Source organism: Sarcophilus harrisii, chromosome 3, assembly GCF_902635505.1.
Source record: "Sarcophilus harrisii chromosome 3, mSarHar1.11, whole genome shotgun sequence".
Classification (NCBI taxonomy): domain Eukaryota; kingdom Metazoa; phylum Chordata; class Mammalia; order Dasyuromorphia; family Dasyuridae; genus Sarcophilus; species Sarcophilus harrisii.
The window spans coordinates 399,999,776-400,027,022 of record NC_045428.1 but is presented as its reverse complement, the minus strand read 5'-3'; the positions used below and the strand labels follow the sequence as shown (position 1 = coordinate 400,027,022).

At 34.0% G+C, this 27,247-nt stretch overlaps 1 protein-coding gene across 4 annotated transcripts in view; it reads left to right on the top strand.

The window, feature by feature from the left end:
• Positions 1-27,247, top strand: part of MAP3K20 (mitogen-activated protein kinase kinase kinase 20) — a 221,045-nt gene that overhangs the window by 187,365 nt on the left and 6,433 nt on the right. For all 4 annotated transcript variants that reach the window (XM_023499294.2, XM_023499291.2, XM_012544823.3 and 1 more), the window contains exons 17-19: positions 18,344-18,460; positions 20,826-20,900; positions 23,010-23,160. In XM_023499294.2, coding sequence (XP_023355062.1) covers positions 18,344-18,460; positions 20,826-20,900; positions 23,010-23,160 — 343 coding nt within the window. The remainder of the gene's footprint in view (positions 1-18,343; positions 18,461-20,825; positions 20,901-23,009; positions 23,161-27,247) is intronic.

Genomic DNA, 27,247 nt, shown 5'->3' with positions numbered 1-27,247 from the left:
CACAGTGTTCCAAGGCTGCCCTTTCTATTTTGTATAACTAATTGTTGAAAAGGTTTGTTTTGTTTTTCTGACATCCAAATTTAAATCAGCCTCACTGCTATTTCTGTCTTTCTAAATACCTACTTCTTCTTTTTTTTTAATTTATTTTTCCCCCTGAGGCAATTGGGGTTAAGTGACTTGCCCAGGGTCACACAGCCAGTAAGTGTTAAGTATCTGAGACCACATTTGAACTCAGGTTCTCCTGACTTCAGGGCTGGTGCTCTATTCACTGTGCCCCCTAGCTGCCCGTAATACCTACTTCTTCCCTATGGTAACAAGAAGAATAAATCTAATCCCATATTCCTTCATATGTTTGAAGACAACATTCTAAGTCTTTAGTTCTCTTTGAAAATTATAATAATAATAATAATAACCAACATTCACGTAGTGTTTGTTAAGTTTTGCAGAGTTATGTACATATATAGTAGAGTCTTACAAAATCATCAGCAATCCTGTGAGGTAGATGCTGTCATCATCTCTATGTTACCTCCACTTCTTCAAGCTACCGCCTTGCTAAACAAGTCCATTTCCTTCCAGATCATTGGCAGAATGATTTTAAGACTTAAACCATATTTGTCATTTTCTTTTGTGTCAAAGTCTTTCCTAAAGTCTGAGGCCTAGAACTATCACAATATCCCAGCTCTAGTCTAACCAAAGTAGAAAACATTAAGATGATCACCTCCTTACTCCTGGACACTAGGTCTCTCTTAATGTTGTCTAAATTCACATTAGAGTTTTTAATTGCTATCTCATAATAATATTTGTTATTGGGCTTGCCAAGATTGCCCACTAACCTCCTCCCCTCACCAAGTTCTTTTTCAAATTAATTACTAACCATTAGTCCTTCCTTCATTGTATACCTGTGAGTTTGATTTTTAAAAAATTCTAATATAAAACTAATATCTCTATTAAATTTCTTTCCATCAAATTTATCCCAGCATTTTGGACTGTCAACACTCAGATCTCCTGAACCTCAGGTCAACATCCTAGAATGTACTACCTATCCCCCAAGTAAAGAATTCTAATAAATATTCGTACTGGAGCATTTCAGGTTGTAAATGCATTTATGACCTGAAATACTCCAGTATGGACCCAGGGCTTATTAGACTCTCAGCTCTAGTAAAACAAGTATCTCTTAATTATGCTGTTCGGATGAACATGGTCTGACTGTACAGCCCCCCCCCCCCCACTTAAATCCAATTCATGTGCATGTCATGGCATCATCTCCCTGATGTTAGGGTCCTTTTGGAGAATAAAGGACAAGCAATTACCACAGTCTGACTGTCATAAAGGAATTAGAACAATGTTAGAGTGGAGGAGACCTTAGTAGGGATGAAATGAACCATTGTTCTTTTATAAGAAACTTAGCATATGACATTATGACTCAGTGGAATTATAATGTCAGGGCACATGCAATATGTTGTTCTGTAAGACTTCCCAATGATAGTGGGACCCAAGTATGGCTGAACCCAACCTTTTAATGATAACTCACCATAATTAGCAACCCTCTCCCTACAATAGGGATACTTTCTATATCAATCTTGTCAAAAAGGGGAAATATTGGATAGTTTTGAATCACTCAGAAATTAAGATTTAAAAAAAAAAAGATAAATGCTTGATGCCTTCCAATTTCAAATATGTTCAAAGGCCCTTTGGCAAATATGGCAGTCCACATCCAGAACCATTTAATGTAGTCAAGTGTGCAATGTCTCCCAGGAAAGTGCATTTCACTTGATTAGTTTCACTCTGTTTTAACAGTATTTCTAAAGTCCCCTTTTCATACACAACTCAAACAAAAAAACTCAATATAGCAACCTTATCTGTACTGGTGTCTCGTTGGCACCAATCTGCCCTGACCTTAGACACAGGCTATTGTTAAGGGTATAACGCATTTACATATTTTGCAATAAAACATCAGTTATTTGCATTACTGTGTCAAGTTTTATTTGATTCTTTCACCTAAAAATGACTCATTTTCCTTTCTTGTATTTTAAAAACCAACTACTCTAAGCTTGTTTGAGAATAATCAAAAATTGCCCATTTAGCTAGAAGTCATTTTCTTTTCAAAAGGCAAATGTTATTTAATCTTTCAGCTGTTCATTGTGCCATCATAAATACTTTCTTTTCAGCACAGTTGTGGGGACTGAAATGAGCCCACTAATTGCCTCCCATTTCGACTGACATGTGGTGGTTTAGTGGAAAGAGAACACAGCAGGGAGAAGGAAATAGGAGGCTGAGAAAATGAGAGCTAATTATTTTCACTGCCTCATGTCAGGCTCTGTGTCAGCCTTGTTTTTACAAACTGGAAGGTTTAGCACTAAATAAAACAAACTGGCGTCATGTTTTTATATACTGGCAGTGTCATAGAAGCAGCTGCACATCTCAGAGACAATATAATGCCTGCATTCGCATGGACACCATCTGACAGACACTGTGAGCCACTGTTAATGAGGATATCGCAGTGGTGCCAAGTGAAAGGTGCTGAATTATGTATGATTCTTCATCAGTGCAGCAATAGTCCTGTACATCATTATGAGACATTGTTTTGCTGAAGAGATTAAAACATTCTTAGTTCCAGACCCTGCAACCTATACACGCAAAAAAGAGGTTATTAATGGAATTTTTAGGGAGAGTTTCTTGTGGATTTCTTTTTTGGTTTAAAAAAAAAAAAAAACCTCATGGGACAAAGCCATCGTGGGTCATGACACTGTATATCTAAAGAAGAGAAGCAAATTAACCATACTTGTGTTATCTTCCTTTTAAAGCCAGCATAATAAAATATAGTGTAAGCGGGGTTATCCATAATGATAAATAACCCAGGTGCTGTCGCTGGAGGTTCAACTCTTATGCCTTTAAAACAGCAGGTTTTAGCAGCTGAGCTAGATAATAGCTAAGAATGGAAACCTTTGGAGGCTAGAATCTACAATGTCTTACTACTTTTAATACCAGCAGGACTAACATTTGTATCATATTTTTGTTTCATCTTGCATTGCATTTGAACATCTTGAAATGTTCAATTTCCTGCTAAGATGCCATTTCCAGTTTTTCCCCCTCTTGAATCTTAAAAAAGTTTATGGCAACCTCTGTGTTCTAAAATGGGCCCTAAACGTTTGCTTCCTTGAAGACTCAGGGGCCTCTTAAGAAATAGGTTTGATCTGCTCTTGAAAGGTATATAATTATCTTATCATTTCCCCACCTCTAGGTTTGGCTTGGTTTGGATTTTATTATTTGTTTTATTGGGGGAGGATTTCTAGGGTTGGTCAACTTAAAACACCATTGCTGATGTTCTTATTCTTTTTATTCAAGTAAATGATAATCTCTATACTAATCAGAAAAATGAGCATAATTAATGAAATATTCCCCACTGGGATATTCTAGATAATTGTGGTTCCTTGATATTTTTACTTTTCTTCATTGCAAAAACAAATAAAAGGAAAAAAAATCCCAAAACTCCACAGTACTTCTTCTTTAAAAGCAAGGAAAATCATCTGTTAGTTTTGTCTAAATCCTTGGTAATTCAAAGACATTTAGAGCTTGCACATTAGTAGTTATCCTTCCTCTATTCTTTTCTATTCAAAAAGTTTGACTGTTTTGATTTGACAGGGAGGAAAGTAGGAAAGAGAGAAGTCAGGGCTTAGAAAAGTATCTGACACTACTTTGAACTAGCATAGAATGTGCCAAGAGTTTTCCAACAGCTTGTGAAGGGTGTAGCAGTGGTTTCCTCATCAAGCACTATTTATTTTAGTATTAAATGAATGTTGTTTAAGATACTGTCTGATCACAATGTATGAGTTTATGTTTCATTTGGCCAAAAATCTAACACTGGGGAAATATTCACATCACCAGAAAGGGTTGCAACAGTTCAAACTGGCTTAGTTTAGCTCCTCTTTGAGTAACATATCCCCCATGCTTACACTCCTAAAATCATTCAGGTATTTCAATAACCCTCAAAAAATGTTTCTCATCCTTGGCACTCACAAGAAACTTAATTTAAAGATAAAATTTTAGCTCTATCAAGTGAAAAATAAATCAAGATATTTACAGTGAATTTTCATGCAGATGCAAATTATCTAGATATTTTAAAACCAGAAAGACTGACAAAAGGCAAGCTTTTTATCACCCAGATGAATAATTGTTGCTTACCTGAGTCCAGCTACTCCATTCACTTCAATGCTCCCACATATTTTTCTATTAATAGCTCCTATAGTATTCTCTTTCCCCCAGGAATTTGTTTCCATATAGAAATCATTTTGTTAAAGTAAATTTACGTCCAAAGCCAAAGAGGACCATTAATTTGTTGCAAACCTTTTAAAAATGTAATCAAACGCCTTAATAGTAGGGAAGAGACTTGTCTAATGACTTTGCATCTAAAATGTTTTTGTGTACTGTTTTAGTAGGTAATGAAGTAGCTGGTGCCTAAAATTATAAAACTATAGATTCATATCTGACTAAGATATCAGGGATCAACTAAAGTCATTTTGAAGAGGAGGAAACTGAGGCCCACAAAGGTTAAGTAATTGACCCAAACTGCATAACTATTCAGTGATGGAGCTAAGAACTTGAACCCCTAAGGACAGAACCAGAAGCAATGGATGGAAGATTGAGAGAGACAAATTTAGACTTGAAGTTGTGCAAAAGCAGGATGACTTTTGGTAGGTAGCAAGTTCCCCCTTCTTCTAAAAGATGCTGAATCACCATTTATTTGTTATGTATGTGATAGAAAGGATTCTCAGACAACTATGGGCAGGAGTAGATTGCCCCTGAAATTTTGAACTCTGAGATTCTGTGATTACATGAACCCAAGCCCAATGCTATTTACATTATATTGCCCAGTCTCTTTTACTGGGAACTTTAAAAATGACCTGAAACCAATCTTTTTTTTTAACATTTAGAAAGGTGAATCTTTTAAATGAAAAGCATTTATATATAGGTTAAAGATTTCCACCTTACTTTCAGTGATACAATATTAGCAAAAAGTAGACTTTTCATGTAACTCTTTATTAATGACCTAATAGGGTAGTTTTCCCATTCAGTTCAGTCCTGTTAAGAAATCATTTATAAAGTTCCTATTAGATGCTAGGCAGGGAAAAAAAAAAAACAAATAATAAAACAATCCCTGCTCACAAGAAGCTTACAGTTTAATGAGTCGGGGGAGGGAGAATAGAGGGCAAAGATTTAGTGTATACTCATTTGGGAAATACTGACCTTAATTACATTCAATCTTACTAGCCAATTATGTAACATCACTCCATTTCTTCAGATTTCCCCCCACAGTTGCCAAGGAATAATGGGAATGGGCGAGTCCAAGATTACCTTGGAGAAGACTTCAAAGCAGTGCTTCTAAGCTTCTTCTTACTCTTTATCAATATTTATATAAGAAGCCTCAAAATAGTCTTGACTGCTACATTCTGAAGACTAAGTTAGAACAACTCAAATCTAGCAAACCTGCAGCTCTCACCAAAAGTTGGTTCCGGGGCCAGAAGTGTCTCAAAGAGACTGAAAGATTGGTAGAAGTTCCCAATCTAACCCAGGGAGAAGCACGAATCATACTCCGAGTACATCGCCTTCTAAACCATCTTCCAGCATGAGATTCTCCTTCGAAGCTGAGTAGATCCTGAAGACGCAGAGAAGGAGCACCATAGTAGCCTCCAACGTGGTTTTTTTTTAACTGGCTTGTCAATTAACGAAATTTCAAGGCCATCTGCATCAAGGAAACACTGGAAAGAGGGATTTTGCTGTTCATTTGCTTCGTCAAGCTGCAAAACTCACAGATCCACAAGAGACTCAATCCTGGGCTCATCTATTTCACACTATGTCTCTGCATGAGCTATCAATCTTATCAAACAGCGTACACTAGCATTGGTTTATTAGCTAGCCCAATAAAATCACCTTACCTTGGGAAAGGAAAAACTCTCAGAGCCTCCTACTAGAAAAAGACAGCTTTCAATTTCCTCTCTGCCATTAGCTATTCAACCCTTCAGCCTAGGATCCTACCTAAGAGTCTTTAAACAGAATAATCCAAGAACCCAAGAACAATGCACACTTTCAATGCAGAAACGACGCTCCAGCCAAACTGAAAGACCTCAAACAGCAAAATCCATCAGACTGTCCTTGCCTCTGAAAGACTCTACTTAAAAGCCATTAAAGTCATCACAAAAGTTATACACTTTACAATGAAAGAAAGAGAAGCCTTACAAGAGAGCAACAACTTCCTGAAAATACGAATGTGGAAAAAATAAAGAATTCACTACAAAGTAGGATTTGTGATTTGGAAAAAGACAAAAGAACCTTCAAAAAGTAGGATCTGTGAATTGGAAAAGAAAATAATTCACTAAAAAAAAATTAGTGAAATGGAAAAAATTCCACAGACCAAAAACAATACATTCAAAAAACTCAATTGGACATATACAGAAAGAAGTAAAAAAGCTAATGAAGAAAATAATTCTTTAAAAAATTAGAACTGAACAAATTGAAACTAATGATGCATTGAGACAGCAAGAATCAGTCAAGCAAAACCAAAAAAATGACAAACTGAAAAAAAACATGAATTATCTACTTGCTAAAAAATGACAAGACTTGGAAAATAGATCTAAGAGAGATAATCTGAGGATTATTGGACTTTCCGAAAACTATGATGAAAAAAAGAGCCTAGATACTATTTTACAAGAAATCATCAAAGAAGAACTGCCCAGATGTAATAGAATCAGAAGGTAAAATAGGCATTAGAAAGAATTCATCGAACACCTTCTGAAAGAAACCCAAAATAAAAACCCCAAGGAATATTGATGGCAAAATTTCAGAACTATCAGATTAAGGAAAAAATTTTACAAGCAGCCAAAAAAACCATTTCAAATACCGAGGTGCCACAATAAGGATCACCCAAGATCTGGCTGCCTCTACATTAAAGGAAAGAAGGGCCTGGAATATGATATTCGAAAGGCACAAGAACTTGGGATGCAGCCAAGAATAAACTACCCAGCTAAGTTGAGCATTTTCTTCCAGGGAAGAAGATGGACGTTTAATGAAACAAATGAATTCCATTTGTTTCTGAAGAAAAAACCAGAACTAAACAAAAAATTTGATCTCCAAGAATAGAACTCAAGAGATGCAGAAAAAGGTAAAAATAACTCTTGAGAATTGTATTTCGTTGTGGATATACAAAAAATACATGTAAAATTTGATAGTACTGATATAACATAAAAAAGTGGAAGTAGATATGGAAAAGGGATGATGGCAGAATAAGGTGGGAAGGAGGGATAAAGAGGGAAACCACATCCCACAAAGAGGCTAAGGAAACTTATCATATCTGAGGGAATTTAGAGAGGGGAGGAACATTGTGTGAATCTTACCTCATCAAGAGTTGGCTCAAAGGAAAATAATTGACATTTGTTTTGAGAAAATTCTCTCAGCCTTAAACGGAGAAAGAAAGAAAATAAAGAAGAAGGGAAACTAAAGGGGAGGAGGATATAAAGGACATAAGAGATAAAGAGGGCTAATAAGGTTGAAGGGAAAGGTGGGAGCAAGAAAAGACAACAAACTGGGGTTAGTGGAGGGAATTAATTCCAAGATGCTAACTAAATGAATCGGATAACCCAAAAGAGAGGGAAGATGACAAAAGTCAAACTAAAAAGTGTTAAAGAAAGGTTAAAGAGGGCATAAATAAGTAAAAGGAAAGCTGAGCAAATCTATTAGCTCAGGATGAGTCAGAAAGGTAGCAAATCCTTACTCAATCAACGCAAAAGTAAAATGTGATTAACCTTAAAAGAAGGAAGGAAACTAACCGACTAAGGTAGTCAAAACAACCTAACAATATTTTTACAATAGTAACACATATATACCAAGCAGGATGGCACTCACATCCAAAGAAGTTAAAGAGTGCAAGCAAGAAATTAGACTAACAGGAAAGTAAATAGTAGGAGATCCAACCTTGATCTCAGAATTAACAAAATAAACCAAATGATACTAAATAAAAAAGAATAAAGAAGAAATACTACAATCCTGACAATAGGTGTGACTATAGAAAAATGCAATGACATATAAAAACATACTTATGCACTCTACAGTGTATGGACACTCAAAAATGCACCTAATGGAGACATTAAAGACCTGCAATTAAAGCAAGAAAGAGAAACAAAATGCTTCTTTTCAATCATAGCAACTAACATACTACATCAGCAAAAGTTAGGACAACATGACCAAAAACCTATGAACAAAACAATACTCAAAAGAAATGGTAAAGCAGCCAAATACTAATACAGATAAAATTTACAGTATGCAATATGAGACATTCTAAAAATTTGATGGAGATCAGCCAAAGGAATAAAGACTTTCTAATCCTAGACATTACTAATAAAACAGGACAACACTAAATTCAAAACATTGTACACAATAATAAGACTAAAAAGACCTCAAATTAAAACAGAAAGCAAAACTAATTGAAATGCCTAAATCTTAAACAGAAATAAATGATGACACATAAAAAACTCATTACACATTCAAAAAAAAGTTGGGTAAATAGCCAAAAAAGTAGATGAACCTTCAGAACAATCTCACTTAAAGAAGATGGGGAACAATGAAATTATAGATTAAATTAAAGTAACTTTCACCAAGATAAGGACAATAGCAGAACATACCAAAGATTATTGGTATGCAGCTCAACTCTACTGCCAATAAGAATTTATACCTAGTAGAAAGGATACTACCTTGAAAAAACAGATTCCAACAACAGAGGAATTAAGTGAAATTGGAAAGCCTTTCAACTAAAAAATAAACAGAATAAACAACTCCTAGAAAAACCCCAGATCAAATGCACTACATGTGAAATTTACAAACATTTAAAACAATGGCCTAGAAATTATTGATAAAATAGGAAGAGAGTCTAAACACCAATTCCTTCTATGAACTACATGGTATATACAAACTAGAGTAGGTTCTATGAAAAAGCAAAAAATAAATTAAGCCAACTTCCCTATCAAATCTGATGCTAAATAAAAGAGTAATGAGGCAAAAACTAGAAATATATCTCAAATAATACACTAACAAGGAGAATTTTACCACCAATGAAGGAGGTAAATTAGAGAAAACTAATCAAGTATAATTGCTTGTCAATTAACCAAATTACAAAACATTGATCAACTCAATAGATGGAAAGATTTGATAAACTCCAAACAATCCAGATCTTCCCAAACTAACATGAGGATAGAATAAATGTTCCTTAAATAATCAGCCATCTATTAAAACCAAGTAAATATAGAAGGAATAAACAACTTCCCAATAAGAATCGAAAAGTCCCACATCACCAGTATGATTTAAATTGTATTAAATATATAGCATAAGCAAAAGTATTAAAGAACTAAAATTGGCCCCAATGAGAACCAATAAACTCTTTGCCGATGAAATATAGGGAATGATAGAGAACCACCAGAATCTTCTATGAAAAGAATGTATGATACCATAAACTTTAGCAAAGTAGCGTTGAAAATAAAGCCAAAAAATATCAGATCTAATTCCACTAACAAAATCCAACATTAGATCTACAAAAAATTCATTAAATAACACGATATTATGCAAAAGACTAGGAAATCATCTCCAAGGAATAATAAACTTTATGAGCAAAATAAGCATTTAACCAGAATGCAAGGCTGGATTCAACATTGGAAAATATTCAAACTCATAATATGGCAGCAAATATAATAAGAACAAATTACCTAAATAATCCATTTATTGACGCATCCAATAGATCAGAAAACATTTTAATGACTAGTAAAAATACAACACATTCTATGAAAAACAAGGCCAGAATTTAAGGAATTATAAAAAAATAAATGAGTGCTTTTCCAGATTAAAACTATATATACAGCAGTTACCAAATCTATTGGATTGCTAAAGACCATCAGATTTTAAGCATCATGGAAAAATAGTTAATGGGAGTAAAACGTGACAACATATCCAATATAGTCTGATTGACAACCAAGAGTATGCCCAGCTTTGGATCAAGAATTACTATTTGATAATATTGCTGGAAAATTGAAACAATATGCAAATGATTGATCCATAGCTAAAGCAGAACCAAGATAAAAGGAATAAGTAACTAGGCAAAAGAATGCAAATTAATTAAATAAGCGATACATAGATGGTATATTAGACCCTCAGATTCTTAAGTGAAGGAAGGTTTTTAGACATAAGCAAACTTTAGCAGAATTACTGATCTAAATAAAAATTATTAACCCAACTAAAGTTCTATCACAAATCTAATATACTAACAGAAATCAGACAAGTTGAAGGAGCATTAAAATGGGAAAATTCCATTTTTAACAGTAAGTACTGATAAAGCTCATTTCAAAAATATTAGAGAATTAACTCTATTAAGAAAATCAAACATTTCAATTAGAAAATGTCAAGATTATAATACGACAAATTATCGATTCAAAAATTGAAATATTTCAAATGCTCATTATGAAGAGCACAAATCATTAATAGAAGAATGACAATATTACCAAACTAATCTAAGTTTATTTACCATACCAACTGCTAGATCAAAGAGCTATTTAATGACAGGAAAAATAACAACAAATGTTGCATGATGGGAAAACCTGGAGAAAGTGTTCCATGATTTAGGAATTCAATAAAAAAACGAATCCAACATTTGATGAGTGTTAAGCTGCTAAACAGTTATCTAAACTCATATCCTTTGACAGCATGTTACTAAGACTATTCCAAGAGATTATAAGTAAGGAATAGGACCTAGTTGTCATGGAATGTTTATGGCCCAAATTTTCTAGTAGGTAAAACTGGAAACTGAATGAGAGTCCAACCTAGTCTTGTGAGATCATGAAGCCCAATAAGATCCCATGCTTTGGATAAATATGATATTCTGTTCTTAGAATCAACAGATATTTCGAAAGGCTGGAGAGACTCAATGATGCAAGAAATGAGCATGATCCAGAGATCATTAACTTCAACCAAGATAGATGTACCAGAATGATGGTTCAGCATCCTCAGCACATAACAAATCAATTATCTAATGACAGAAGTGAACATGAGATAGTTATACCTTCAAGACACTTGAGGGAAGGTTTATGACCTAACAGAACTAGAATCATTACATTGAATCCAAGTCCAACTATATGTTATGCACAACTGAAGTCTTTGATTTCTTCAACAAGCTAATGTGCTGACAATGATTACAGAAGCAATAAACTGGAAAATATCTTTTGTACAGTCAAAATAAGTTCTGTATGAAAGCTATTGTTATCTAAATATATAATTATTAACTTGTTGTCTTCAAAGAGTGACTTCTTTTTTCATTTAATTTTAAGCACATCTTTAGATAGTAAAAGCAAGTCTCAAAGACAGGTTCAAGTCCCAATTCTGATACTTTCTTATGGTACAACCCTGGAAATCTCACTTAACCTGTCAGCACTCAAGGCAAAATTCTGAGACCAAGTTGTCTCAGAAGAGGATACTAACCAGCATTTGGTAGAAGGAGTTTCCCCACTTAGAAGCTCCCTAAACCACTGAAATCACTTATCCAGTTACTATTCCCTCTTTTTCTTAATAAATCCATTTCTTCCATCCATTGCATTATTTACTTTCAGAAGCATTGAGAAAAGAAAGAAATGAGCCAAAAAGAAAAGATACCATATAGTGATCACCTCCAAGTAGTTTTTTTTTTTTTAAAGTTGGATGTTTTTTCAATTAACCAAAAAAAATTCTCAATTTCTCATCTAATAAGGAGAAAAATGGAGAAAATAAAGGGGATTTTTGTTTTTGTTCATTTCTTCCGATGAGAGAGAGGGAAAAAATTATGCACAGAGAACCAAAATAAATTCTCCCATTGTCTATGTCTAAAAATATATGTCTCAGTCTGCATCTTGAGTCTATCAATTCTTTCAAGAGATGGGTAACACTGAGCATTGGTTCTTACATCATTTCCCCAAATAAAATACCATATACCTTGAAAAGAATAAGTACAAAAAGTCAGAGCTGTCCTTAGAAAAATTGTGACATTTTCTAAAATATCCTTTTTGTACCTTTTTCTTTATTCACCCTTCAAGGACTCAGTGATGCCCCATGGATGTCCAAACCAACTTTCCCCAAGGACACCTCCTCCTTGATGCAGCTCCTCAAATTGCAGAATTTCACTTTCTCCTTCCAGCCAATGAATCCAGTCTGCCCTCTATGCCATTCCCTCAGATCACTGCTTGGTGGCTCATCTGATAAACTAATCTGCACTTACACATTCCTTAATGGCCAATCACACTAAAATGTTATTATCCCTTTCAATTAAGACTTCTATTTTAGACTTCAATGACTTAATCCAAAAGAATGAATAACTGGCCATTTCAGGCATTCATGACAGAGTTCTAGGGAGAAGGAATTTGGGACAGAAGGTCTTTTGGGAACTCTTCAAATCTCACAATGTAGGTAACTATCTATTCTACTTATCAGATTAGCTCTAAATAAAGTCTATCCATAGACATTCCATTTAGTCTGAAAATTGACTTTTCGATATTATGTGTCCAGAATCAACTTTCCCAGCCAAAGATTATTGTATCTGTGAAATAGTGATATCAAAAATACTCTGTAAACCTTAAAACCTAGATAGACATGAATTACTATTATTATTATTATTACTTGCTAATGAGATAGATAATGGATTCCTTTCTTATAATTTCCTTTAATGTTAGTTTTATTGCTTCTTTCAAACTCATACATACATTCCAATACATGTGAGAAAGGCTGTGAAATTGTTGCTTTGTAATCAGTTTAGGTATTTCCATTTATAATGAAAATAAAAGTTAAACATATCTAAATAGACAAAATCAAAGCAAAAGGGTTTGGGATTTATTTTCATTTGTTTGTTTTTGCTTTGATTACTTTGAATGTCATTTGATTCTATTTATTTGATCCTCTCCCTCCCCTGCAAGAAAGCCCCATTCTTCATTGTGAAATAGAAGTGATCCTGGCATCTCAAATGCTGAACCAGGAAAGTTCAAGATCTAGCAGGTCCTAACAAACTAAAGAAGCTTCAGATACTAGTAATGCAGCATATATCTGACATCCAAGACCTACTCTAGCTAAGTTCAGAGACACTAATCACTAAAACGTTAGCTACCTAGTGATGATGATGATGATGATAATGATGATGATGATGATGATGATGATGATGATGATGTTTTGATTAAACAAGGTATGAGGACTTTCTACTTAAGCAAGAAAAGAGCTAAGATCTGTGAAGAGATTACACACAGATAAAAATCAAAGACCCTTGAAATACTGAAACAATATAATGCATCAATAGATGGGTAACTTGAGGACTTATGAAACTCAATTCAAAAAATGTAATTAAAAATTTATGGAGGTATTACTATATTTAAGACACTGAAATGGGTGTAGAGAAAGACAAATGCAAATAAGTAGCTCCTTTCTTTCAAAGAACTAACAATCCATCCTGTATGAGATTACACAGTTATAGATATAGAACTGATATGAACCTTAGAAACCATCTGGTCCAACCCCTGCCTTTTACAAGTTAAGGAAACTCCACTGATGCTAAGTGAAATGAGCAGGACCAGGAGATCATTATATACTTCAACAACAATACTAGATGATGACCAGTCCTGATGGATCAGGCCATCCTCAGCAACGAGATCAACCAAATCATTTCTAATGGAGCAGTAATGAACTGAACTAGCTATACCCAGAAAAAGAACTCTGGGAGATGACTAAAAACCATTACATTGAATTCCCAGTCCCTATATTTATGCACACCTGCATCTTTGATTTCCTTCACAAGCTAATTGTACAATAATTCAGAGTCTGATTCTTTTTGTACAGCAAAATAATGTTTTGGTCATGTATACTTATTGTGTATCTAAGTTATATTTTAATATATTTAACATCTACTGGTCATCCTGCCATTTAGGGAGGGTGGGGGTAAGAGGTGAAAAATTGGAACAAGAGGTTTGGCAATTGTTAATGCTGTAAAGTTACCCATGTATATATCCTGTAAATTAAAGACTATTAAATAAAAAAAAAAAATAAATTTAGCTAAATTAAAAAAAAAAAAAAAAAAAGGAAACTCCAGCTTAGAGATATTAAGTGATTCACATAGCTGATCTTGAGTCTAACTCTCTATCCCTTACAGCAAAGATGTTCAACTCTGTGGCCCCAGTATTCCACCAGCAAAAAATGTGATTGGGAAATATTTAAAATATATAAAAATACAATACAACATAGAGGATCGTAATTTACGGTTTTCTACATCAATATGCAGCCAACCTGGATATGTTTCTATTTGAGCTTGATATTACTACCCTACACCATGCTTTCTTTCAGATGAAATATGATTTAAAAAAACTAAACTAGATATACAGAGTAGCGTGTAAAAGTATCTGAGTGGTATAAAGTGCTAAGTCTTCAAAGATGTGAGTAATCATTTCTAAATAAATTAATCAAGAAGCATTTATTAAGTGCCTCCTATGTGCTAGGCACTATGCTAATCACTGGGAATATAAAAAAAAAAATAAACATTTCCTATTGTCAAGGACCTTACATTCTACTGAGGGAGAAAATGTGTAGGTCTATATGTATCCATATATATGTATGAGAGAAAATGTATGTTTTATATTATAAATGTATATGTAATGAGAAAATCTGTGTATATGTACATATGTGTGTGTATATATTGAGGAAATATATGTAGCATGTATATACATATATATGTGTTGAGAAATTATGTATATGTGTATGTGGGAGACGTATGTACAAATGCATCTGAAGAAATGTATATGTACATATATTCATGAGAATGTATATGAATATATATTAATATGTGGAATAAAAACAACTTATGGTTGATCAAAAAAGACACCAAGAAAACTATAATATATGAGCTGATCCTACATGCATAGATTTCGACTGTCAAGGATATAGAGGAAAAGTACAGGGAATGTTATGAATAAGTAAGTAAAGCCAGAAAGCTTAGAACATCTTTAGGGAATGGTGATTATGATATATTGAAGTCTAGAATTCTATCTTGTGGCATTTCAAGAACTACTATTTATATTCTAGCATTCTAAGACAACTATAAAATTGCTAGACTAACTAACTAGTAGAGAAGAGGGAAAAATCAAATACAGACATTACATTGAAATTACAAAGAAATTAAGAGAACCTTGAATTGCTATGTTTGTGGAATGCTTTGGACATTAAAATTAGCCAGTCTACATGAAACAAGAAACAAGTTATAGTAGCTTCTAAAGCACATTGAAGCTATATTAATGGCAAATATGAAATTCAAATAGAATTATGTTTTAGTGAAAATTGTATGTTTTTTTTTTTCCTTTTTCACCCAGTGATGTCATATGTAGTTTCTACTTGACACACAGCATGGGCCAGTAGATAAAACTCTGGATTATGAGTCAAGAAGCCTATTTGAATCCCATGTCATACACATATAAGATGTGTGAACTTAGGCATGGCACTTAACTTTTTTCAACCTCAGCTACCTTTTCTGAAAAATAGGAATAATAATCTCTTAATAAGAATAATAATTCTCTTAGTATTTGTATGACTGTGGACAAATCATCCAATCTGCCAGCCTCAGTTTCCTTATATGTAAAATAGGGATAATAGAAGCACTTACTTCTTAGCATAATTCACGAGGTCCTTTAAATTGGTGTGTGCAAAGTTTTTTTTGTAAGCCTTAAAGTTTATATTGACATGAATTATTATGAATCATATCTTTTCTTATAACTTTCTTGATTGTAACTTTATTGGTTTTTTTCAGTATCTTTTATTGTTAATGTATGTCTTTTAAATAAGGGGGAAAGAATAGCAGAAAAATTAAAGGGCAAAGAAAGCCTGTATTTAGCTCCATGTTTCTCAAAATAAGACCTTATGAGAGTCTTATTTTATAATTATAATTGTAATTATAAAGGATTAGTGAAGCTGAACTAGCTAATAGATTTTTTGGTGATTCCACTGGCTGTTAGTATTAAAGAAACTTCTTTTCAACCTGCCTTTCCCCTCTTCCCTACTGTCAAGTAGTGGCAGACATTTATTGCATTCTTACTGTTAGTTCCATGTGACTTCTCATCACTTTCTGTCTTAATATTCTTCTCATCAGTCTCTCTCCCTCTTGGCTTTCTGGTTATCTTAATAGAGATGGGGACTAGGCTTGTGACTTTCTTGGTATAGGGAATTCCCAAGTAAGGAAATACTTTCTACCAAGGCAGGTTGGAGCATCTCTGTAATTTAAAATTTTAGAGAATTATCTAAAGCAGTGTTATCAAACTCAAATAGAAACAGGAGTGATTAAATCACATATAAGGATCTTTGCAGGCCACATATTGACTTCAACATAAAATGCAATATTTTCTATGTTTTGTTGTATTTTTATTTTCTTAAATATTTCCCAATCACATTTTAATCTGGTTTGGGCCACAATAGAGAATGTTATGAATCTCATGTGTCAGCAATATCCTTGTCACTTCTGTCTTAGAACCTGAGTGGTTAATAGCCTTATCCAGGATCACATAGCCATTTTGAATGAAACATGGGACTTGAACTAAACACCTTCCCATTTTTGAGAACTGCTTTCTATTCACTATGCACACTACCTTCATCTTAACAAATTATCTTAATTAATAATAATAGACCACAGATATATTGCTATTGTATTTCTTACCCCTCCATCACAACATGGAAATGTTATTTGTGAATGTGAATGAGTGTGTGTATATGTGAGACAGAGAGACAGAGACAAGAAAGACAGAGAAAGAGAGACAGAGACAAGAAAGACAGAGACAGAGAAAGAGATGAAAGAGACAGACAGACAGAGACACACAGAGACAGAGATGAGAGAGAGACACACAGCGACAGAGATGAGAGAAAGAGAGAGAGAGAGAGAGAGAGAGAGAGAGAGAGAGAGAGAGAGAGAGAGAGAATGAATATATGTAAGGGAAAATTTAGATCCTGAGTTATTGTTGGGCACAACCCCATTTCTGCCTAGCTTGAGATTATGAGATGAAATAATTAAGCAAAAACAATATAGATAATTGCATATCTTCAAACTCATTTCAAGGTCTCCTTCTAAATGTGTCTTTGCCTAACTTCATTTTCATACTTGCCTGGCAGAGGAAACAGGGCTAAGGAAAATTCTAAGTCTTTATTACTCAACTGCCCAGAGGTGTTTCCTGCTGTTTGCAAGTTGGAACTGTTCCTAACCCTCCTGATCTTTTCAGGGCCAATGTTGCTGTGGCAGCTGAGGACCCAACACAAGTAAACATGAAGCTCTCTGTCAGCAGTCACCATCTGACTGGTCCAAATGAGCATAAGGCTGGGAATTCACTTTTATTGAATTAGTCTTTTCCCTCACTAATTATCTCTTCGTTTTTATGAATGTGCTAAGTAGGTCAGAAATTTGTCTAACTTTACTTTAGAAGTTGTCTAAAAGAAGGCCCAGAAGTCCCCTGGTTTTTTCTTGAAGTCAATAAATTTTCAATTATGTTCCATACAAGCTTATCTCAACACACTAAGGAAAAACATTCCGGGTGGACTCCTGTGAATATAAGTTTTCCAATTCTAACATGGAATATTCAAGATCTTTGGGAGCAAAATTTTTTTATTAAAATGATGAAACATTCAATCTAATAAATGTCTTGGGTCTGCACTAACAGAAGTGCTACACAGATCATTTAATTTAGAGTCGAACAAAAGCTGTGCTATCATATGTTCTAATCTTATTTCATATATGAAAAGATTTTTTGTTCAGTCGTGTCCAAATACTTGGGATTTGCTTGGCAAAGATACTGGAGTGGTTTGCCATTTTCTTCTTTAACTCATTTGATAGATAAGGAACCTGAGGGAAACAGGGTTAAATGATTTGCCTGGGACCCCACAGCTAGTAAATGTCTCAGATTTGAACTCAGGAAGAAAAGTCTTCCTCATCGCACACCCAATGCTCTATCCACTATACCACTTAGCTGTTTTGGAGTGAGAATATTTAGGCCTATGGAAAGGAGGTAATTTATCTAAGGTCACCCTGGTAGTAGACAACAGAGCAGAAATTCAAACCAAACTTCCAGTTCCAAATCCTGTGTTCCCTTCACTTGCCCAGAAAGTTATTAAAAGGCATTTCATTACTGAACAAGGCTTTGGGGGTAGGATGGCAAAATGGTGTGCAAAGAGGAATGCTTTCAGTAATGCTATATTCAGAATAACTCATGTGTTTTAAAACATTGAGATGGGGGGGGATGTTTCACTTCCTCAAGTTCTTTAATTTTGTTTTTAATTTCAGGATTGTAAATGGAAAATGTATATGGAGATGGATGGGGATGAAATTGCAATAACCTACATAAAGGATGTGACATTCAACACTAACCTACCTGATGTAGAGACTTTAAAGATGACAAAGGTAGGGTTCTATTTACAGCTTAAAAGCTTTTATGAATTCATGGATCTCAAACAAAGACATTAAAATACTCCAGCAGTGTGCTTTTGTGCCTGTCGAAGCTCATATAAGCTCAGACTCAAGCTTATTGTTAAAAGGCACATTTTATTTAGCAGATTGGGATCATAATAGTTTTTTGTTAAAATCCCATTTATGTTGCATGAACGATAAAGCAGGGCAAAAAAGAAATCATTTTAAATTTTTCTTTTCTGACTTCTAGGTTTCCTTACCCTTAGTCTGTTATTTACAACATTTAAAGGAAAAGAAAATGCCAACCACAAAAACACTAAACTCAAACTTAGGGTCATTTCAAACTTCAAAAAACTTGGAAAGTATATCTTCTTGATGTAATCCTTCTTGATTCTTCCCTTGGAGATCAAAAATAAAGATAAATATGAGGAAGAATGAGAGCGTTGGGTAAATCTGTAATGAATCAGGCTCTCTGATATTCAGTCCTACAAGTGTTTGGGAAGAATAACTGTCTTATCATTTTGTCACATCTTCTTGTAAAACACAAGTTACCTTAGACACCTGAATAATGCAGCAGTATACATGGCAGCTAGCTGGCCCACTCGATAAAGCACTGGCCCTGAAATCAGGCACACCTGAGTTCAAATACAGCATCAGACACTTATTAGCTATGTGACCCTGAGCAAGTCACTTAACCGTGTTTGCCTCAGTTTTCTCACCTATAAAATGAGATGGAGAAGGAAAAGGCAAACTACTCCAGTATCTTTGCCAAAAAAAAAAAAGTCAGACACTACTGAACAACAATCGTAATTTAATACATAGTATAATACAATTTACCTAATGCTATACAAAATGCAGGATTCTGACCAAGGACCTATCACTGCCATCACAGTCAAACAGTATATATACAACTTTAGGGCTAAACATCAATAAATAATGCAAGTATTCATTAAGCTACCTTGCTGAGGAATATTGGCTAAAATTTTCATCAAGCTCCCATTAAATAGAGAAAATATATAACAAGATATTAATGCAATGAAGAAAATGGAAACTATATGGCAAATAAGCTTTAGGAATGTTAGATATTAAAGTAGTGTTAAAATGTAGCTAATTTAAAAAAAAAAACTTAAATAGATATGATCTCATTGGTATGGACAACCCCCTCCAATAATGTAGGTCGCAGTCCATCCATTCTATATAGCCCTTGTCCCTATTTTCCCAGAAGTTCACCAGAAGAGGCTCATCCACTGTTCAGTGGCCCCCCTGGCTTTCAACACATGGCCAGCCCATCTTGTTTTCCATACATGCTTGTATTTAATGATCTCCTTTAAAGGATACTCTATGGTGAGCAAATCAGATCAGATTACACAGCCCTTTAGTTTCTTAGTGCGCATGAAATACTTGAAGGTCCAAATCTGATATAATTGTAAAAGGGATCATCAGGACAGTTTTTCACCGTAGAATCTCTCTGTAACTGTGAGATATTCCCATATAACTGTTTACCTTTAAAGATGATTGTTTCATTTTCTCTTTCTTTTGTTGAGGGCCGGGAATAAACACTGCCTCAATTGTTTCAAAGATCTAGAAAAAAATTTTTTTTTCTTCTTCCAATACACTTTGAAACAATAATAGTTTATACCTTTAAAAAAAAAAAAAAGCAAGAAATAGTTTCCCTGATGGTTTAGACTCAACAATCAATCAATCAATCGTCAGGTTGATAGATGGCACAGTGGTTAGGCCTCTGGGCCTGCAATCAAGAGAATCTAAATTCAAATCTTAATTCAGAAACTTACCACCTGTGTGATCCTAGGTAAGTTGCTTAATTTCTTATTCTTCAGTTTTCTCAGTTGTAAAATGGGGATAATAATAGCATCAGCCTCCCAAGATCATTGTAAAAATCAAATAAGATGATATTTGTAAAATATTTAGCACCATGCTTGGCACATAGTTGCTGCTATGTAATTATTGTTTTTATTATTATTAATAAACATTCATTCATTAATTCAACAAATATTTATTAATACATCATGTAATTGGTACTGTGCTAAGCACTAGGGATACAGAGAGGCAAAAGACAGCCCCTGCCCTCAAAGAGTTTATAACATAATGGTTTAGTATTGTGTATTTATTATGTGTTGGGGACTGCGGCTACAAAGATAAAAGCAAAAGACTATCCTCTGGGGCTTATATCTTATGGTAGAGGGAAAAGTGTATATAGATATGTACAAAACAAATATAAATAGTGTGGGAAATAATCCAAATTATAACCTAATGGACACAGCCTATGAATACTAAGAAAGGTACTTTGTAAAGTCATTCTGCAAAAATCTGTTATACTTATAGACCATTTTCTTTTCAGCCACCATTTGTAATGGAAAAGTGGATTGTGGGAATTCCTCCAAATCAGACTGTTGAGTACATTGTAACATATGAGGTAAGTATGGGAGAGAAAAAGGAAATGATTCTTTCAATATTCATTAATTAGCAGTTATTTGCTAAGTGGCCATGTGGTATATATCTAAAGAACATTTGGACTCAAGTGGTATCTATCAAAGAGTAACATATTCTCTGCCCTTAGTATACTGATAGATTAATAAACGAACCTGAATGAATTTATGTAGAGAAATATAATTATTGCAAAGGCATTTTGATGGAGAAGGATAGATAAGAGACTAAAGTTAAATTGGCAGGTTGATGAAGGCAAGTGGGGTTAGACAATATGTTGTGCTTTGAGTTTCATTTTCCAGTAATAGTTTATTATAAGGTAGAGAAAGTGTGACAGGCTGTTCCAGGCTGTATGTCATAATATATGTAGATCTCCACCTTAATGAAATCCTCATAATCCAGTGTGGGTTCTATGATTCAGTCTGGTCTTGACTTATTCTTGGAAATCCAGATCTCTGATCAGTAGTCAATCACAGAGGGATCAAACCCTGGCAAAAAACGAGCACACAGGTTGTACCTATAATCCCCATAACTGAACAGGTTGAGACTAGTGAATCCTTGCGCTCAAGAGTTCTGAGTTACATCAAGACTAAAACTGATTAGGTATCTACACTAAATTAGGTAAGCCCATGTGAGTTGGGAGAGAGGGGAACCAATCTGCCTAAGAAGGGGCACCTACCCTGGGTCAGAAATGGAACAGGTCCAAGCTTTCATGATGATCCCAAAGGGATCTGCCCCATGAGTAGCTGCTATTCTTCCATCCTGCGTGAGACAGAAAAATTCAAACAAACTGGCAAACAGTACCCAAACTCACATAGGATTAATTATCATCTTTCTGGTGACAAAAGATTCATACTCCTCAGTCAGAGTGCACTCCTTACCAATCAGAGTACCTGAATGTTGCTTGATGAGCATAAATCCAAAGCAAGGGGACTTTTTTCCTCTCAAAGCTCTTCTGCCTAGGCTGTTAAGACTTAATGATCTCTCTACAAATAAAAAAACTCATCCCAGTGACTGGATTTTCAAAATTTCCAAATACAGCTATCCCTTCAGCATCACAAGGATTATTGGTGTGAGGCTCATGATCTGGAAAATCCAAGTAAAAATTTTTGGCTCTCTTTTTACTAGAAATGAAATCTTAATTATTATAGTATTGAGATAAAATATGTTGATATTATATAATACTATGAATATATTTTATACATTTCTGAATTTCTAAACTTTTCTATGTTATCTACTGTCCTTTTTATGTCACTTCCTCAAAAATCCCCGATTAATTTCTTACGCCAATCCCCAATATACCAAAATCATGATGAAGAAAGTCGCAATGTGGAAAGAATAGTTATAAAGTCTCTTTCCCTTACCTACTAATGGAGACCAAATGGCCTTCATTTTCTTTGCCTTTCATTTGTTCTAAATTCCATTTCCCCCCTCTTCCATTCTCTTGTATTTGTTTTTGTCAATATATCATCCTTTCAACAGATGGTTAAATAGGTTATAGTTTTCTTTGTATTGATGAAGGATTCCAGGAAAGACTCCTTATAATCTATATTGATTAGTCACCACTGTGGAGGTATCCTCATTGACATCAATATTGGGTGATTAGTTTCTGATCTAGTTACCCTATACCTATCTGAATAAGAACCCTTTTTACAGCATTCCCAGTAAGTCTTTGTTTAAAGGCCTCCATCTTTGCCAATGAGAGATCAAAAGGTTTGGGGGTGAAGGGAGGGGGAATGTCATTAGAAAAAGAACCCCCAATGGCCAAGATAGGCCATTCCACTTTTGGATAGCTCTTTGGATGGGAAGTATTTTCACCTCCTGTGGTTTAAAGAGTAGGGAAAGCAGAAGCAGAAGAGGAGTTTTAAACCATCTTTTAAAACCAATAAGATGCTAGGAAGGTAGGGAAGGGGGGAGAGAAAACTAAACTAAAAGAGGATAGAAATTACCTTCCTAATGTCTATACATAGTGTTCCCAAAAGGAAAAAATGAGTAGCCAGACGTAATTGCTTTCCTGCACTCTAATTGTATAATCTTTCTATGTGTTTGCTGGGTTATCGCCTTATTTATTAGTTTGTTTGTTTGTTTGTTTAAACAGAGTGATGTTAGATCTCCAAAAAGTAGTAAACACGTCCAATCAATTCAATGGAGCAAAACAAAGCCTGTTGATGAAGTTAAGGCAGTAAAACTTTTAATCCAGACATCACTTGCCAACTCGGAGGGCAATGTTTGCAGCAGATCTAACTCAGGTAAGTCAAGGCCCGACTCCCATCACCACCAAAATAGAACATACCTAGGATTGACCTGCCTGGACCTCAGTTTCCTCATCTGTACAATGAGAGTGTGGGAGGAATTCCCTCCCACATTCTCATTGGGCTTGGCACATAGTTGGTGCTTAATAAATGCTTACTCTCTTGTCTCTTCCCTATACCAGGAGGAAGTAAAACATAGCTGATTGACTCTTTACTTGGAAGTTAAGAATACCTAAGTTCAAACACCACCTGTGATATTTTTTAGTTCTTTGACCACAAAGCTCAGTTTTCTTATCTGTAAAATAAGGATAACTTTACAATGCTTGATAATAATCATTTCTTATTTTCTAGAACATTTATCCAAAATGTAAGAAATAAGAGAGTTATAGATATGAACTTCTGTTCAAAACTTGTCAATAAAACATTAAATAATGTGAAATAAAAAATGGGCATGAAGGAATAATAATTAAATTTTACTCAATAGATGAAGAAATAGAGAATTATAGACTTTAAAGTGCCAAAAGAATTAGACATTATTCAATATCCTTTTTTTCCACTGAATAAATGAAGACTAAGGAAAGTAAAATGATTTGCTAGATAATATGTAAGTAATAAGTAGGACAGTCAAGATTCTAATCTAAATCCTCTGACTTCAAATCAAGTACTCACTAAACTAGGTTGTGCTATTACTTTCTGTAAATGAACATAGAAACCATGATAAACCATAACAAAAATTATAATTTAGACATTCTCAGTAAAATACTTACTCATCTGATGTGTTTATGCTGAGTTATGCAGAAGTATGAATGAACACATATTTAAGAATATCAGCCTCTTCTTTTATACTCCCAGAATGTTTTTCTTGTTGTCATGTCCAGCTTTTTTTTTTTTTACACCATAAATCAGCATTTATTATTTAAGTTCAAGAACAGGTTAGAAGGGATAGGAGCACATTCAGAACAGAGTCAAAGAGGGAGGGGAAGGGGGGAAGAGACAAGGAGACCAGAGCAGTTCATCTTTACCTGCTCTGTGAGGGGAGGGGAGGGGAAGGAGAGAGAGAGAGATCCTGATTTCTAAACTTTGGTCCAGGGCATACAATGAAACACCTAAAAAGGTGGAGTTCTAGGGGGAGCAGTTTTAGGAAGACGATGGCAAAAGTGAGACTGCGATTCTCCTTGGAGCATCCAGCTCTTTATGATCCCATTTAAAGATTTTCTTGGCAAAGCTCCTGGAGTACTTGGACATTTCCTTCTCCAGTCCATTTTATAGAGGAGGAAACTGAAGCAAATAGGGGTAAGTGATTTACCCAGGGTTATTCAGCTAAGAAGTGTCTGAGGCCAGATTTGAACTCAGGAAAATGACTTTACCTCACTTCAGGCTCCCAGTACCTTGCCCACTGTGCCATCTACCTGCCCAATACCAAAAAAAAAAAAATCTTTTTTAAAAAATATTTTCTTGGAAAATCTATATGGAATTTACTTAGTAACTATTTACAATTAAATAAATTTCAATGACTAAAGCATCAAAGGATTATTGACATTAACTCCTCTCCTACCAAAAAACAAAATAAGACTAATTGTGTCTGATTTTTGCTTTTTAATTCAAAATTTGCCCCACATGTTAATGACAACAGAACCAATGTATAGGTTCCATTAAGCATACTAAGGAAGCATTCTACTTATATTATTGAGTACCTTATATAAGGAAAAGGAGAGAGACTTTCAAATAGTGCACATTCTCATGGTCTTAAAAGAAAATTGCTAATTACCCCAAATCCCATAAATACAGATATTCATTAAATCAATTAGTACAAGAATGAAGACATACTGATGGAATTAAATGCTTGCTGGCCTGTTAAAGATGAGATATTTTCATGATATTCATGGTTACTTCTTGGAAATAGATGGATAGAAAGGAAAGAAAGAAAGAAAGAAAGAAAGAAAGAAAGAAAGAAAGAAAGAAAGAAAGAAAGAAAGAAAGAAAGAAAGAAAGAAAGAAAGAGAAAGAAAGAGAGAAAGAAGGAAAAAAGGAAAAAGAAAGAAAAAGAAAAATAGATGGATAGGTGAATGGATAGATAGGTAGATAGATAAAGAAATACAGAGATTCATAGAGATAGATATCAAAATATGTATACACAATAAACACATTTGTGCATATATATGTCTATATATGTATACATGCACACATATACCTGTACACATGTTTTATTCATGATTTGACACTGAATGACACTAGTAGAAGTTCTCATTTTCCTTGACAATGCTACTTTAGGACAAAAAGTCAACTCAGAGTTTTTTGGAATGCAAGTGAATTTTTCTTATTAAAAAAAAATTACTACTGATAACTGCTACTGATAAATTCAATTATCATTTCTACTTTGTTAAATTTCCCTTTAGAGAAGGGCTAATAAATACTAGAACCTGTTCCTGAGAATTGATTTTCGAATTTTCAGTATAACCATTTATATCTTAGAAATTGACAAAACCTGTAAACCAAGGATAGATTTATTTTTTGTTGATTATCTAGATTTAAGAAAGGGATAAAGAAAATGTTAACACTGCAAATTAAACTTAAAAGTATGTCATGTGCATACATTTTAGAGAGCCCCCTTATTAGAAATATTTAGCAACACATCCCTGCTTTCGGATCTAAAAAGAATAGAAATAGAATTTAGAAGCAGCATGGCTCTAGAAATCCCATTCTCAAACACTCATGATGTAATGTATTTTTTAAAATTTATTTTATTTTCAATTTATAGAACAAAACAAACATTTCCATAACACAGAAAAATAAAAAAGATGATTGTGCAAGAAACTGAAAATCTACCATGTACAACTTTTTAATCTCTTCAATAGACAATAAAGTTGCCATGTAAATTTCCTTTTTTTGCCTTTTTTCCCCCTCTTCTCCTCCAGCCTAGAAATGGCTACCATTAGACACAAACTGGAATATATATATATATATGTAAATTTTAATGTGTTAAATATGTAATTTATAAATCTCTCATGGTGTAATTTAATGAACATTATCAGAAAATCAAAACTTTATTATATAGTTTATTGATAAAACAAATGTATAATAAAGATAAATTACCTCTATATCTATATATTTATATAGATATAACATTTGAAGCTAATGCCTTGAGAATCAAAAGACTGTGAAAGCAAGTAATGGGCTAGACCTGAAAAAACTTGGATTCTGATTACAATTCTTCCACTTACTACATGAGTGACTTTAGGCAAGCTATATGACCTCAGTTTCTTCATCTGCAAAAAGAAGGGAATGAATTAGATAATCTCTAAGAATCCTTCTAAATCTTTGTAATTATGAATCTTAGAGACATTAAGGATATTACTTAAACTCTCTGAATCTGTTTCTGCTTCTACAAAATGGTGATAATATTTGCACAACCTGTTGCCTAGGTTCAGATGAAATCTATGCTTAAAATACTTTAGAACCATAAAATGCTGTATATAGAAATCAGATGATATTATATGTAAGTTCTGAAGAATATACCTTCATAATATAATACCTCAGAATACAATGCTGAAAGATGGATGAATAATGAGACTAAATTTTATCATCTGCCTTCTATATATGTATATATACATATGTATATGTGTATACATATATACATATATGTTTCATACACATATATTTATGTATATATTATTTGTGTATCACAGAATGATTTTTGAAGCTAAAAGAAGGTCAACTGTTCCCTGCAAGATCCAAAAATAGAGTTTCACCAAATTCATTGCTGATGAAAATGAAATTTTCCATTTGCATTTCAATTATCAAACAATTTTTATTTCACCTACAAATGGTTTTAACACCACTTATATAAACTCTCTTCAATCTCTAGAGTCATATGCACTTCTCTCAAAATTAATTAATAATTAACATTATTCATATTTTAAAAGTAAAGAAAAAAAGTGGGGAGGTGATATAATAACTTGGCAGTGACACCAAAGTCAAGGCAAGCTGGAATAATAAGCTCCTATTCCAGGTTTCTCTGCCTTTGTTCAAACTAGAAGGATTTAAGAGTTGTTTTTTTGCATCTTAAACAAAAGCTTCTAGCATG